At 34.1% G+C, this 17,543-nt stretch overlaps 1 protein-coding gene across 7 annotated transcripts in view; it reads left to right on the plus strand.

Moving 5' to 3' along the window:
• The window catches only part of CABCOCO1 (ciliary associated calcium binding coiled-coil 1), a 131,400-nt gene that overhangs the window by 28,584 nt on the left and 85,273 nt on the right, over positions 1-17,543 (plus strand). For all 7 annotated transcript variants that reach the window (XM_066243785.1, XM_066243786.1, XM_066243788.1 and 4 more), the window contains 2 exons: positions 11,134-11,278; positions 15,503-15,575. In XM_066243785.1, coding sequence (XP_066099882.1) covers positions 11,134-11,278; positions 15,503-15,575 — 218 coding nt within the window. The remainder of the gene's footprint in view (positions 1-11,133; positions 11,279-15,502; positions 15,576-17,543) is intronic.

The following is a 17,543-nucleotide window of genomic DNA, read 5'->3' on the forward strand; positions in this document are numbered from 1 at the left end:
ATTATTAAGAAGACTTTGGCTTTTTTTTTCTCCTTGTAACACAAATATAGAATCTTTAAGTACTACATGTCTCTAAACATGTCCTTTTAACAATGTTGCCAAATTTACTTGGTAAACAAAGAACCATATAAATCTGAACTTGCATGGAAAATAATGAATGGATGCCAACATTAAGATGAAATAGATATTGAAATTACATGCCAAAGACTTCAAAACAGCTATTATAAAAGTACTTAAATGAACAATAGTGAGCATTCTTGAAACAAATGTTAAAATATAAAGAACCATGGAAGAAATGTGAGATATAAAAAAAGAAACAAATAGAAATTTTTAGAACCACAGTATCTAATAACCATAATTAAAATCTCATTGGATGAAATAAAAAGCAGAATGGAAAGGAGACAAAAGGGGGGAAAATCAGTGAATTTAAAGATAGAGTGACAGAAATTATCCAATCTGAACAATACAGAGAAAACATGAATAAAAGCACAGTATCCTGTGGGACAACCAATGTTCTAATATATATGTCATCAGAGTCCCAGAGGGATAGGAGAAAGAATTCAGTGCTCCACAATTGTTTGAAGAAATAATGGTGAAAACTTCCCAGATTTTGCAAAAAACATAAACCTATAAATTCAAGAGGCTGATTGGACCACAAACAAGCTGAATCGAAAGAAAAACAGCATCAACTAACTGAATCTCATTGACATTTACAGAACAGTCCACCCAAACACTATAAATATTTTAGAAAAAACAACTGGGAAAAAATTTTAACCTAGGATTATACAAGAATTTTTTAGAAATGACCAAAATATGACCCATAAAAGAAAAAAAATTGATAAATTTTATTGCATCAGATTTTTAAACTTTTGTTTTAAGAATATCACTCTTAAAAGAATAGAAAGGCACCTGACCAGGCGGTGGCGCAGTGGATAGAGCGTCGGACTGGGATGCAGAGGACCCAGGTTCGAGACTCCGAGGTCGCCAGCCTGAGCACGGGCTCATCTGGTTTGAGCAAAAACTCACCAGCTTGGACCCAAGGTCACTTGGTCTGCTGTAGCCCCCCCCAGTCAAGGCACATATGAGAAAGCAATCACTGAACAACTAAGATGTTGCAATACGCAACAAAAAACTAATGATTGATGCTTCTCATCTCTCCATTCCTGTCTGTCTGTCCCTGTCTATCCCTTCTCTCTGACTGTCTCTCTCTGTCTCTGTATAAAAAAAAAAAAAAAAGAATAAAAATGAAAGCTACAGACAAGGAAGAAACTTGCAAACCACATATTTGATAAGGGACTTGCGACCATGATAAATAGATAAAAATGAAGTGGTTATCAAGGGGAGGAGGGTTGGGGGAAGAGGAATAAAGAGGGACAAACATATATCCCACATAGGTGGGATATAAAACTGAGACTGATGGACATAGATAAAAATGAAATGATTACCTAGGGGAGAGGGGGCAGGGGAAGGAAGAAAAGAGGGACAAATATATGGTGACAAAAATGATTTTACTTTGGATGATGGGCACACAACACAACAGCTTAAATGCTAGTGAGATGTTCACTGAAACCCTGTGTACTCTTGCTGATCAATGTCATCCCACTAAATTTCAAAATAAAAAGTTTTTAAAAAACAAACTCTCAAAATTCAACAATAAGAAAACATCTATTAAAAATAAGCAAAGTCATTAAAAACCTATAACTCCTGTCAAACCATGGGGGAAATATCAGATTAATCCAAATTGAGGGATATTGTACAAAATATTTGAGCAGGACTCTTCAAAGTGACTAGTTTACCAAAAACAAGGTAAGTCTAAGAAGCTATCAGTCTAGGGAAACACCAGGAGACATGATTAGTAAATATGTATAATGGGATCCTGGAACAGAATCAGAACATTAAGTAAAAAAAGGAAATCTAATAAACATGAACTTTAGTTAATTATAATGCATAAATGTTAGTTTATTAGTTGTAATAAATGTACCATAACATAAGATGTTAAAAATAAGAGAAATTGTGTATGATGTATGCAAGAATTCTCAGTACAATTTTTGTAAATTTTCTATGATTAGAAATTTATTCCGAAATAAAGTTTATCTTTAAATTATGAGCAAAGAATTTGAATAGAATTCTTCACCAAAGAAGATAAAAGGGTGCAAATAAACGCTTGAAAAAAAAACATTCAACATTATTAGCCATTGGGAAAATATCTATTAAATCCACTCTGATACCACTACGTATTAGAATGGCTACAATAAAAAATACTGACAATCCCAAGTTCTGAGAAGGATTCAGAGCAACTAGGGCAAGAGTTTTGCCAGTGCAAGATGGCACAGCCACCCTGGAAAATGGTGGCAGTTTCTTAAAAACATTTATGACCCATCAGTCCCACACCTAAGCATTATTCTAATGAAATAAAAGTGTGTTTACACAAAGCCTGAAACATGAATTTTTTGGAGTTGTATTTACAAATGCCACAAACTGAAAACAATCCAAATGTCTGTCAGTAGGTGAAGAGGTAAAGAAACAATGTTCATACAATGAATATACAGTGGAACACTGCTTGGCACTAAAAATGAATGAACCATGACACACAACTATTTGGATGAATCTCAGTAGTTTTATACTGATTTAAATAAGTCTCAAAAGATTATACACTGTATGATTACATTTGTAGGATGTTCTCAAAATAATAACAGCTATAGTGATGTAGAACAAATCACTGGTTGCCAGAGATTGGGATGGAAAGAGGACATGAAGAAGAACATGAGAGAGTTTTTTGATATGATGTAACTGTTCTGTATGCTGATTGAGGCGGTGGTGGTTTCTGGATCTATATAAGTGTTTAAGTTCATAAAACTGTACAGCAAAAGTCAATTTCACTATATAATTATTTTTTTAAATATGTATGTATAAAGACAAAGAGAAAAGATTTAATGAAAACATATATATATATGTATGTGTATATATGTGTGTGTATATATATATACACACACACACATGCTCCCAACAAGGAAGAGAAACTACCTAGGAATAAACTTAGAAAATGTGCATGCAAGTCCTGTAGGAAGAAAACTTACAAGCATTTTTAAAGGTCAGAAAGAAAGTTTTCAACATTTGGAAAAAACTCAGCGTTCTCTGAAAGACCTAATATCATAAAGATGCTAAAAGTTATCAGTTACTTTAAAATATTAATATTCCAATAAAAATGCCAACAGATTTTGTTGTTGATGATGCTTTTTTCCATAGGGGAAGGGTTACTAGACAAAGTGATTTTAACAAATATATAGGAAATAAACAAATATAACTAGCTAGAAAAACTGTCTTTAAAAAGTGTAAAAGCTATAGCATATATTATTATTAGAAATATTAGTATGTGGTAGTGTCTATCAAATCTCAACTATTTAAACACAGTGGTGAATGATTGAACAGACCGACCAAAAGTTTAGAAAAAGACCCAAGCAAGCATTGGAATTCAGTATTGATAAAATGACATCTCAAATCTGTAGTGAAAAATGTACTATTCGGGAAATAATATTGAGACAACTAGGTATCCATCTAGAAGAAAATAAAATAAGATAAAATTGGAGCCATACTTTTCTCATCCCATGAACCAGAATACATCCCAAATGGATCAAACATTTAAATGTAAAATAAGTGGAACTATAAAAATATAAGAAGAAAACATGCTTTAATTTCTTTACAAACTTGGATGGGGAAGACATTTATAATTATGCCTCTAAGCCATAAAGCCACAAAGACAGTGGTAGTTAAATTTGATATATAGAAGTCAAAAATCTGCAAGGAAAAAATACCAAAAGAAAAAAGAACAAGAAACTGAGAAAATTATTGTATCTTGCACACCAGCAAACACTTAGGTTCTGAATTATGAAAAGAGTATAGAAAAGCAAGAAGAAAAAGTTCGATAATGCAATAGAAGATTATGCCAAGGATGTGACTAAATAAGTGCAAATGATTCCCGAGCAGATGAAGAGGTCAGCCTTAAACTTAGTAAGAAAAATGCTAATTAAAACTACACAGAAATTTTATTTGTGATATATCAAATTGACAAAACTGTAAAATATTGGTAGCATTCTCAGTTGTCAAAGCAGGAAGAAAACATACGCACTCCTATATGCCTAATGGAAGTATACGTTAAAAATTTAAAAAAACCTGTGAAATATAGGTTAGGAGCTATCTATCAAATTTACAAATGTATTGTCTCTTTGACTTAGCAATTCCACTTTAGGGAATTTATCCTGCATGCCCACATGCACACATGTAATCTGACATATATGTAAAGTGATTAGTTGCAGTAATATTTGTAAAAGCAAAGTATTAGAAACTTCATCTGGAGACATCAGTGTGAACTTATGTTTAAGTTAATACAGACAAATGAATATATAGTTAAGTGCACATGCACATTCACACATATATTTTATTAGTTCTGTCCTTAGGAGCTAGAAGCATTGACATTTCAGGAGCAATGAGCATACTCAAGACCCAGGTCTTGGTTTATAATTTCATTCTTTAATAAACGTAACCAGGGCTCCTTAGAAAAATGGTTGTAGACCTTGAGTAAGGAACATAAAGGGTAAGCCCGGGACATCTTTAGTGGCTAAAAGTAAGTACTCAAAAATGAAGATGACGGTAGTATGTCAAGGGAATAGAGAAGCCAGCTGAAAAGCCTCTCAATATCCAAAGTTGGAATAATTTGAACAAAATAATATGGTATTGAATTATGATCCAAAGTATAAAATTAACATCAATAAATCCATATTGATATAAATTAATGATTGAATAAATAATGACCTGGGGTACAACAGACAAATCTCCCACACAGAATTTTCAATAATTTGTGTAGATGGTTCATCTTTAAAAAGTTGAAGCATTGGCCCTGGCCGGTTGGCTCAGCGGTAGAGCGTCGGCCTGGCGTGCAGGGTACCCGGGTTCGATTCCCAGCCAGGGCACATAGGAGAAGCGCCCATTTGCTCCTCCACCCCCCCCCCTCCTTCCTCTCTGTCTCTCTCTTCCCCTCCCACAGCCAAGGCTCTATTGGAGCAAGGATGGCCCGGGCGCTGGGGATGGCTCCTTGGCCTATGCCCCAGGCGCTGGAGTGGCTCTGGTTGCAGCAGAGCGATGCCCCGGAGGAGCAGAGCATCACCCCCTGGTGGGCAGAGTGTCGCCCCTGGTGGGCGTGCCGGGTGGATCCCGGTCGGTGCATGCGGGAGTCTGTCTGACTGTCTCTCCCCGTTTCCAGCTTAAGAAAAAAAAATACAAAAAACAAAAAAAGTTGAAGCACAACTTCCCACCCCTTAAGTGTGGGCTGCCTCCATAGAGTGACTTCCCTCCATAGAGGACAGTATGAAAAGGGGAAGGACAGTAACTTTCCGATAGAGAAGCCTGACTGATACTACCTCAGCCAGGTCCTTAAGGTCAGCACCATTGGTGATGAGCCATGTCAAATAGCATAGACCCTTGACATAATGTGGCGAGAACAGCACTGTGGTCTTCTTCCCTAAAACCATTGACCCCTGTCTAATGACAAAAATATCAGACAAATCTTAATTGAAGGACATACAGCAAAATACCTGACTAGAATTTGGTAAAACCGTCAAGGCCACCAAACACAAGGAAAGTCTGAGAAACTGTACAGTCCACAGAGACATGATACTAAATGTAATGGGGTATTCTAGATGGGACCCAGGGAGAGAAAAATGGCTTAAATAAAAACTAAGAAATTGCCAAAAGCATTTGTTCATTAGTTGGGCCAAATGTACCATAGCAATGTTGACAATAGGGAAACTGTCTATGGAGTATAAAGGAATTCTTTGTGATATTATTGCAACATTTCTGTAAATCTAAAACTACTCTGAAATTAATTAGTAGGGTTAGTCTATCTAAAACAAAGTATAATGGCAGCTGTGAAAAAGAAAGAACGAGGAAGCTTTCTAAGTATATTGTGTGGGAAATTGTATGTTGTTATTGAGTAAAGGAAGGTACAGAATGGTTTGCTTTTGTTTATGAAAGAAAGTGAGAATATACATGCTCTTATTTGTTATATGTACAAAGAAATGCTAAGACAATGAAAAACTACAAAATTTTCTATAGGGAAAGGCATGGGAACTGGGCATGTGGGCAACAAGAATTGAAGAAAGTCTTTTCATAATATATTTTACCTGTGTTTTTTGGACCATTTGAATATATCACCTATGCAGAAATGAAGATTTAAAACAATATATGACACGAACAGTGATAACCTTTGCAACCTCTGAGCTGAGTATTCACAAACTAGAAACAGAATAAAGGAGAGTAAAAAAAAATTCACGGACCTTAATTCCAAATCTGACAAGATATTTCCATTTTAAACTTTTTCCATAATTTACCACTGACCTAAGAATATTTCTTTTATGTGAAACTTTATATTGTTGATAGCAGTTCAGAAATGAATTTTAAACTTGTGCAGGGTCCATCCAACATCTCATAAACTATGAGAGACTGAAAGTACATCTGTAAAACGTAACCAGAGACAAAGCAAGGGATCTAGTTTTTCCTTCTGGCCAGAAAAATATCCCCTCAAACCTTTAAACACAGCAAGGTTACAGTAATCATCAAGAAAAATGTTATCTTAGCCAAGTGTGCCAGGGAAGAGGAAGGGTGCGTTTACATTTAGACTAAGAGGTGGTAGGGTCCTGAGCAGCAGTGAGCATCCCATCCAGCAACATCTTAATAGAAAAAGCACTAACGGCCACAGTCTGGGCTGATCGCTGTAGTATTTTATCATTATTAATAAAATTCTAGTGTGGGAAGTGCATTTTATATTGACTCAGTTTCTGATAAGTTTCCTGTCACAAACTGATGCTGTGTTATCAAAAGGCATTCTGCAGACAGTCCAACTGGAATCAAAATGGATCAGCTACAAGATCATGAAATATTTAGGACTTGTATGGTTATCTTAACAGTATATATTTGGGGGTCTAGTTTTTCCAGGTCCTAACCACTAGGATAAGCTGTAAAGATTTAGACACACTGGATATTTGGCCTCTTTCAAGGTCCATGGGCCTAGATTGATTCCCATGTATATAACGTGAATATTAGTAAATAACTAAAGAATACTTTTTAGTTCCATAAAGTTGACTTGTTTTCCCCCAAATAGTAACAGTAATAATAATAGTAATAGGTAAAACTTATGTATGATTAATTTGTATCAATCACAGTGTCATTTGCTTTGTCTCATTTAATTTGCACACAATCCTATGAGATAGTTCTAATAGTCTCTCAATTTTAAAAATGAAAAAAATAAATGAGATTCAGAGAGGTTAAATAACTCCTTAAGGTTGCAAGGGTCAACTCCAGTGAGTGAAAGCCCATCCTTCTGATTATTATATCAAATGTGCCTGACTTTGGACTGAATTCTAGAAAACTCTATACACATGTAGTATACTTGAATATGTATCTTTTCAATTTACCAAGAGATTCACATGAGTTTTTTATTTGACCCTCACAATAGCACTATAAATTTGAAAATTGAAATTATTTTAATTTATAGATAAGGAAAATGAAACTCAGATCACCTAGCTGGTAGGTGGCAATTATGAGTAATATTAAGTCTTCGAAATAATTTTAAGTCTAGTGTGTTCTTTCATTACCCTAAATTTTCAAAACTAATATTATTTCTAACATCCCTTACTATTCAAATGGTTTAATCTTCCATAATTTAATCATATCATTAAATGTGATTTTTAAAAGAGCAAATATTTTAGTTAGATAAGTGAAATAAAAACTTTTTTAATTTTTTTTTTTTTTTTTTTATCCTTCCGAAGCTGGAAACGGGAAGAGACAGTCAGACAGAATCCCGCATGCGCCCGACCGGGATCCACCCGGCACGCCCACCAGGGGCAAAGCTCTGCCCACCAGGGGGCGACGCTCTGCCCCTCGCGACGTGGGAGGGGAAGAAAGAGACAGAGAGGAAGGAGGGGGGGGGGTGGAGGAGCAAATGGGCGCCTCTCCCATGTGCCCCGGCCGGGAATCGAACCCGGGTCCCCCACACGCCAGGCCGACGCTCCACCGCTGAGCCAACCGGCCAGGGCAACTTTTTTAATTTTTAAAGCCCCATTATCTATAAAAGGACATATCGAAAAGTTGAGTCAGTTATCTTTTAACATAAGAAAACAGTAATATAAGTGTACTTTTAGGCTTGATTGCTATAACTACCTGTAGAAATATATAATCAATTATCTACTATTTGTTTTGTTTTTGCATCTCTAAAGAATATTTTATTAACCCTTTGAGTAGTACGAACATACATATACTTCCTCGTGCCTCCTGACCATCTAAAGTATGATAGATTTATATTAAAAATGTGTAAGGCAACATTTAAAAAAGGCAAAAGTATGTTCTTCTTGTTTCCATAAATTGGCTAACAGATAAACATAAATTTAAGTTAATAAAACTGTAAATGGAACTAATTTCATTTTTTGTAAAGAAACTCATTCCCAGGGGTCAGTGATCATGAAAAAAATCTCACCACTCAAAGGGTTAATAAAATAACTCACATTTTTAATCCATTTATCTCTGCATTGCTTTCATACAGCAGATTTTTTTATTTCTGAAGTTACTCCTACTATTTTCAAATGAAGTTTGTTATGAAAAAAGAAATACACAATAAAAATTGAGCTCCATATAGGATGATATAGGAAAGCCTAGCTATCCAGCAATAATTTGCATATCTGACATATATAAAAGGTGATCTGGAGAGAGCCTATGAGAAATGGACCAATTGTCATTCATTAAACCAGGTTTTAATTGCTAGATAGTTTGTTACTGCTTTCTAATTTCTATAAGTAGAAAAGAATCTAGATTAAATAAATTATAAGTTAGTGTTTATAGTATCTTCCTAAAATTTTAAATTCCTTTGCTGTCATTTTATTACTAATTAGGGGGGTAGCACATACATCGCAGATAAAGTACCTGAGTAACCTAGAAATGGCTGAGTCCAACAAACAGCATAATATTCTCATAATTCCTCTGCATTCTCCTTTTCTACTCCCTGAAAAATACACTTCAGTAACAAGAAGTGGAAAGTTATTGATGATTTTCTAAGAGAGAGAGGGATTTGGTGGGGATTGGAAGGGTAGGGTTCATATCAAGTAACACAATTCTCTCCAGAGCACCTTCACCTCCCCAAGCAGTCCAAATTCATTTTTGCTAGAATTTTTCAACTATCCACCTCAAGACTCTTCAGTTTTACTTTATACAACCCACCAACACTTGTCAGCAAATGAAGAACACCCTGGACACTCCAGTTACCTGAATTTATCCTTGGGAGGTGGGGAGCAGTGAGTGTGAATGGATTGTAAATAATATTTGTCTGTCACAAGTAAAAATGAGCATAACATAACCATACATGAAAAGAAGATAGGAGTGAATATTTGCATTATAGACACTATAAAAATTGTCTAAGGTAAAGTATATGTCATACTTCTTTTTCAGCTAAACAAATGCCATAAAAAAATAGTGTTGCTCTGGCCCTGACCAGTTTGCTTAGTGGTAGAGCATCAGCCCGGAGTGTGGAAGTCCCAGGTTCCATTCCCAGCCAGGGTACACTAGAGAAGTGCCCATCTGCTTCTACTTTCTTCCCCCTCTCCTCTCTCTCTCTTCCCCTCCTGCAGCCAAGGCTCCAATGGAGCAGAGTTGGCCCGGGCACTGAGGATGGCTCCAGGGCCTCTGCCTCAGTTGCTAGAATGGCTTCCGTTGCAACGCAGCAACCCCCAAATGGGCAGAGCATCGCCCCCTAGTGGGCATGCTGGGTGGATCCCAGTCCAGCACACATGGGAGAGTCTGTCTCTCTGCCTTCCCACTTCTCACTTCCGAAAAATACAAAAAAAAAAAAAAAAAAAAAAAGGATAGTGTTGCTCTGTTGTTTGTTTGTTGCAAGATAATAAAACATAACCACTGACTTATTTATGTATTTATTTTTACAAATTGAATTTAATGGGATGACATTGATCCATTAGAAAACTTGAGTTTCAGATGAACATCTCCATAGCATTTGAACTGTTGATTGTGTTGTGTGCCCATCTCCCAAAGTCAAATCATTTTTCGTCACCTTGTATTTGTCCCTCTTTATTCCCCTCTCTGCCTCCCCGGTAAACCACTTTGCTTTTATCTGTGTCCAGAAATCTCAGTGGGAATAAAGAGGAACAAATATATATCCCAGATAGGTGATATATAAAGCTGAGACTCATTGACTTGTTATTTTTGGCAATGGTAGAAAAGTGGTGTCTGAGTCATTCTTTTTGCAATGATGTGGTGGCTCTCATCACCACCACCACACACATAGTTGGAGAAACAGCTTACATAAGTTATAAGTATATAGCTTGGAAAAGAAAAAAAAAAAAGGCTGATGTTTTATATAAAAATCCATTTTTGTCATCTATTGAAAATCCTGTCTGACCTGTGGTGGTGCATTGGATAAAGCAAAAGTGTCAACCTGGAACATTGAGGTCACCAGTTGGAAACCCTGGGCTTGCCTGGTCAAGGCACATAAGGGACTTGAGGCTTCCTGCTCCTCCTCTCACTTTCTCTCTCTCTGTCTCTCTCTCTCTCTCTTAAAAAACCAAAACAAACAAAAATAAATAAATAAATATAACCTTCAAAACCAAATTCCCACATGATAACAATCATCGAAAGCTAAGTGTTGGTCAACTCTTTACAGTTTCAAATGAGTTCAGCTCTGCTGTCTACAGACTGAATCTACCATGTAGGCCTTCCTTACCAGCTAACCCAACCACCTTTTGTCTCATTTCCATATGTACTGTTGCTTTAAGATTATTAAAAAAATTCTCTTTCTTTTTAAAGTTATCTTCAGATAGATTTCTAATTTTTTTTGTATCTACAATGAAAACATAAACTCTTTAGACAATTGTGTAGCAGTGTAGAACTTTATAGTTTCTGGGTGTGTCAGCTGCTATTCTTTTACACAAAATATAATTATTTATCATAAAGAAACAACAGTAGTTTTAAATTTTATACTCACAGATACTGATGAAACTATATGTTTTCACATTCAGGACATCTTGGATAATTTTGTTCCAAAACATCTATCAAAATAGGCTTCTCTGGTTTTTATTTCAGCACTGCATACATCCTTAGAAGATAGCTTAAAGTGGCTTGGAGAAGTTATGGCTGAAATAGGACCATCCCATTTACAGAAAAATGAAAAATGGAATATCTTTGATGTAAAACAAGCCAATGCTATCATTGATTACTTAAAAATCAGGTATGGATTTCTTTTCAGTAGCATTTTTTTAATTCATATCTTCTAGAAAATGTCTACTAAATAGAAACTAATTCAATTTTTAGCAAAGTTTGATATTTATAAAATTTATGCAGAAATTAACCCAACCAATAATTAGATAATATTCTAATGTTCTATTCAATAAGTAAAAGTTAGGACTTTGAACGATTTAGGTAACCTTGCATTCTTAAAAAAAAAGTCTTTAATAAGTATAATTCCATTTAGAATTATGATAAATTAAAGTGTTTCTTTTTTCTCTAAATCTCTAATACCATTTTAAATAAAATGATTCATATTTTCAGACTTTATTACAATAGAGTATATATTTTAGGTAGGTGGCCTTGATATCAAAATTTTACATTTTAAAGAGCAACATTCATTTTCACTTAAACATTTATTTTAAAGATTTTGTACAAGAAATTTAAAATATATATATATATATATACTTCCTCAAATTAATTGTATGTCCAGAGATAGTTTGTATTATTGCCCAATTAAGCTCAGTAAGTTTTTTTTCTGCTTAGAAAACGATGGTATATGAAGGGAAATAATTTTTATTACAGTGATTCTTCATTGGTGAACTAAGAAATCTGTCTTTTTATATAATCTGTCACAAGGTCTGCCTTATAGTCATGCATCTCTCCCAGGGGATATTTTTAGAGTTTGAAAATATTTAAACAAGAATTGGTAAAAGTCTTTCTTTTGTCTAACTAAAAGCTTCTGCAGAATCTCTTTGTTCTTTTAATACTGTATTCTGAAGTGTTTTCCGATTTTAAAAATTTTAAATTCCGAAATCAAGGGTGCTGCATGATGTCCTAGACATGGTTATGATTTTCTTGGCAAGGATTCTGGTTGTAGTCTGGAAGCTTTTTAAATATTAATGTGTTTAATATGATATACTGGTTTCTGGCATGAATTAATAATGGTACATGGTATGTTTTTATATAATGGCAGTTGATTATAATATGATTTCTTAAAGTAAAAACATATCTCTAATGTATGTTGCCCACTAAAAGCCACAGTAGTTTTCATATTAATTGAGTAAAGCAGGGTCCTTGTGTGGGAGGCAGGGGTGAAAATCCAGAATTGAAAGAGAACTTGGTCCCCAAGGTCCTTCTGCTGGTCAGGGCTTGGCAATCACTGGGCAAGGGGAGTACTCTGCACATTTGTACAGCATCCTACTTTCCCGTCTCTCCCTGTTTGAACCTGCTAGATCTCGTTTGCAGAACACACTTTTATAGCTAAACTCTAAGCCCCGGAGGTTTATAATGGGCAATTGGAACTGATCGTTAACCATAGCAGCAAAGCCCATGCGGGTGCTGTAATGACACCTTCTAGATGGTGAAAGATGGTGGCTCTTTTCTCTTTCATCTCATTTCTTTCATCAGTGTATTCTTAACATTTTATTTCAGAAACTGGTTAAGAGGAGATGTCAGTGTTAGTCCCTGTTAGATCCTAACCAGGGTAACCACATACCAAAAATCCCTAGTCTTTAAAAAAAAAAAAGTAATATCTGAGAGATTAGTCATATAAAGTAAATCAGAACTCTATTTGATGCTGTTAAGTCTTTATACTGTGATTTCAAAGAAATTATTCATTTTAAATGTGCCTGTTACAGAAAATCAAGTATCAGTTAGTAGGCTATCTGGAATTGATACTGAAATTGTATAAAAAGAAATGTACTTTGTTATAACACCTGTTCAGAATGCCTCATAAAGCCACAAATGTAAGTTTAGTGGCAATTGTATCATATAATACTTTTCATTTTAATGACCATGAAGACATTTATAAATACGAAGCTAACTCAATTATTCAAAGTATAAGCATGCTTCAATTTAACCTGATATTTTAAATTTACTCAGTGAGTAAAAAGCCCTTGTCAATTTAGGGAGTACAGTTTTGAGAACATGACCCCATAGCACATGAAACTTAACTGGCAATAAAATTGAAATCTTATTTGATACTGTTAACAGAGTCTAAATGATATATTCTGTCATGGGTCTGTGATTTGGAAAAACTAATACAAAAATCCCTGCCCAACATTACTGTAAGTACTGATGAATTTTCTTGTGTGATATATACATTTGTAAATATTGTATAACATACAAGTATAAATAAAAATACTACTAAATATAAATACTGCAGCTTTTTAATACAAGACATCATTTAGTTATATATCTGGTCCAAGCACACTTCTGTCATTGTGTATGACCTATTCTGTGGGAATTAGGTGGAGGTGATATACTCAATGTAAGAAGATTAGCTCTGCCCCTTCTGGCACTACAAGGTATCGCACTTTCTAGCATGCAGCCAGATGTCTTGACCTATTTACATTCTGGGTATTTTTTCTTTTATTTATAATTAAGACAAGATGTTCAACAAAATGGTCTAGGTAATTGAGTCAGCCCAAAGTCTAAGGAGGGAGGAAATGTACTCTAATAGTGAAGGTATCACTTTGGTCCTATGAGAGGCTATCTAATATTCCTTGGTAAAGTTAGAGAACCCATCCAAAGTGGAGACCAGTGTAGGGCAATGCAAGCAACTTGACCTGTCCCTGAGTAAGGTGCTTTGGGCCCTCTTCTGTCTCACCCTAGTCCCGGTCTGGCCCCACCTTGCATCTTTGAACACTGCATCCAAGTCATGAATTTCCTTTTTGGCATGGAAGAATCTAATTAATATATGCAATGAGGAGAGTAAGTCTGAAAGATTATGAAATTTCAGGAAGAAATATTTATGAATTAACTTCTAGATAAAGAAAAGTTTTATACTAATTCACTGAGAGGAAACCAAACTATTTACAAAATACGAGTTTTCATTTCTCTACTCAAAATTAGTTATTGCCAGTGTAATCTTTTTAACCTTAAAGCTTTCTTTAGGTGAGCAATGTAAGGGAGCAAGAATTTGAATTTATTTTGCTTCATGGAATCATCAAACTTCACTAATCTTAATGTATTTTCTAGCCAACAAATCAAAGTAATGTCAAAAGCTAAGTTAGTTTTCTGAATGTTGATGGCTAATTTGAATGTATAAGGTTTTATCCCCCCCCCAAAAAATACCATAAGCGAGTCTGCACACCCATCACTTTTTAATGGATTGTGTTAGTAGTGAATCAACTGCAAATATAACTCAGAGAGACCCAGCTGCCTGAGGATTTCTTCATTGATTTCAAATGAATTGAAACTTTGATCCATTACAGCATGACGAAGAAGCCATTATTATACATGCTCCATAGCTACATTTTGCAAATGTTAATTTCTCAGTTATATTAAAATCAATTTTCTTAAATAGCAAAAGTCACTAGAGTGAAAGAGAAACCACTAAGACAATTTTTTGTTCTTGGGCATTTTGCTGTATTATGAGTCTATTAATTTTCCCAAGCAGCAGGAAGAGAATTAGAAAAATTCAAATATTATCATGAACAGGATATGGGAAGTCAGCCTTTCAGTAAAATTTTAACTTTTAATAATATATTGCTGAGATCTTTAAATTTACTAGAAATATGTATTTTAAGGAACTCCTATTTTTTTGGCTCTTCATAATTTTTATACAGTAACCACCTAGTCTTTAGAGTAGAATTTGAAAAAATTACCTTTTTAAAATTAATTTCTCTCTTTGATGTGTGATCAAATATTCTACAAGAAAATCAGACATCTTCTAAGTATATTTCAGTTTATGTTGCATCATTTTTTAGGATTTATCAAAGATTAATTTAATTTTAAAACAGTTTCAGAATGTGAGAAAAATAATTGATATGAAAGTAGATTATAGAATTTAGTACCATTCATGTCAGATGAAACAGACTCCAGTTTGGAGCAAAATATGGAAAATAATGTGAAGTGTAATGTTATTTAGGAGCAATGCATTATTTAGTTGTAAGCCATGAAACATCAAGTCAAGGTGCAATGAAATTGCTCCCTTATCCAAAACCTAACTACTCATCACAATTAATTTACTGATATTATTTTAGGTACTGTGTTGTATTGTTAATGTCTCAAAAATTAAACTTTTAATTTCTTAGTATTTATAAATAAAATTAATTTATTTCAAATTTATTTTGGAATAAAGGAGGTAGTTACCTCTATAGTAGTGTTTAATGTTTTTAACTTGGTCAATATGAACAACTTTCCTTTTAATGAACACTCTTAAATATTTGCTTTTTTTCCTGAAATAAATTTATGACAGTTGCCCATTTATTTTCCATTTCAGCTTATTTCAACCCTACAGGTTATATGAGTTTCTGTTCTACTCTACCAGGGAAGAAATTGTGATAGGAACTGAGGTAAGTAATTTATCTAGATGGGACCAATTAAGTTGAATTACTTAATGCATGCTGATCAGCATCTGTGTCTTTAACTGCTTAAAGCAACTTCTTGTCAAGATTACTCAAGTGTTAATATAACCAACTAGTAGTTTACAAAAATAATAATTACATAAAGTGAGCTTTAGATTAAGAAAATAAGCTTTTAGCATTAAAAGCATTGTTAATCATGTATGCTTTATGTATTTATGGATTGGTTATTTGACAAGGCTCAATTTAATAAGGTTTGTATGTCTTCATAGAAATAAAATCAGGAAAAGTGAGATAAATTAATTCAGCTAAACCTCATCTAATTTCACATTTATTTTCGGTCTACTTGTTTAAGGCCTAATTCAAATCCCAGTTCTTCAATGAAACAAACCTTCCTTAAATGCAGCACATCTCAAAGGAAGGATTTAAGCAAACTTTTAAACACATTCTATTATTTTATTTCAATTGATCTCTTTTTGCTGAATATTAGCTACTTTTACCACATTAATAAGCTCATAAATATGTACTGTTACTTTTTTTAACTATTTCCTGCGAATTGATATAGTCAATACAACACAACTGTAATTTCCTTGAAGAAAAGGACCATGTGTTGTTTTTCTACCACAGCATACAGTATAATGCAGGGCATGGTCCCTCAATTAATACTATATGAGTGATTCAGTGACAGTGCATAGAATAGCAGTTCTGTGGTTAGTGGTCTACCTGGAGCTGCTTTTGAACAGAAATATAATCACTTATTTGTAATGACTAGAAATAAATTTTGTGTAAGGGAACATCTTGGGGAAGCCAAAATGTCATCAAACAGTGCTTCTTACATACTCTACTACTTTAGGGGCTACGTTGCTTAGAAATATAAAGTATAAGAGTGGCCATGTTCAGAAATAAATAATGAATAAGAAGATAATATGTTATATTTGTAATTTTTTTATATATTAAGAACCAGATGGTGTGTGCCAACTGTTCTGTCTTCCAGAGGATTGTTATTCTGGTGTTTATAAATTGCTTACTTCATAAACATTTCAGTCACCATTACTCACCCTCCATTTGGGTACTTATTCTAATGGTGACCTTTTAAAACTGAGCTGAAGGAAAACAAGGAACCCTTTTGCTTTTGAGTTTCCTTAAAATTTCTTCCTTGCAGCTTAAATTAAATGTCAGTTGACAAGGTTTCAATGAAAACGTTTCTTCTATTTCAGAATTACATCATATGCTGTGACAGTGTTGAAATAATTATCAGTTTGGAGTAAAGTCCTAGCTCATCTATTCAGCACAATTTTGGGAAAATAATAGTGGCTTCAACAGCAGCATAAACAGATATTTAGAATTATCAAGAAAATAATTCATAATGAACTCCCTTTTCCCTGTGTTAATTGCACAATCATTCCTTTGTTCTCTGTTGGGAGGGTATATTTAGGTGACATTTATGCTTATGGAAAGATAAAATGGAGAAAGTAGACAGGGATTGGCTTCTTTATTTGCCATTGCCGTTTGTATTTTCCCCAAGCTGACCAGAGCTATAAAAATAAGTTTTAAGGAAAAGATATTGTGTCTTCAAGATTTAGACCACCCCTGGAATTTTAAAAGACTATCCAAAGCAGTTATTATAATACAATATTTTATGACATTTTAGAATTTTTGATAACTCTTGATGGAAATATCTGTTTTTTAATTAACAACCTTTTATGGAGGAAGCAAGAGCCTGTCCCATAATACATTATTTATGCTGACCTTAGTACTCTGGGACCAAAAAGGGCCATATGACAACTACATAAATGTTCCAAATTTAACTCTTATCCAAGCATTCAAGTTAAATAACTTTAACTGATGCAATTTAACATTTTAATTGTGGGTGGAAAATTAGAACAAAACACATATATAACCTCTGAAAATATTTGATAAATATTAATTTTAATTATTAATAGATAATATAAATAAATC

This window comes from Saccopteryx bilineata, chromosome 9 (assembly GCF_036850765.1).
Source record: "Saccopteryx bilineata isolate mSacBil1 chromosome 9, mSacBil1_pri_phased_curated, whole genome shotgun sequence".
In the NCBI taxonomy this organism is placed as follows: domain Eukaryota; kingdom Metazoa; phylum Chordata; class Mammalia; order Chiroptera; family Emballonuridae; genus Saccopteryx; species Saccopteryx bilineata.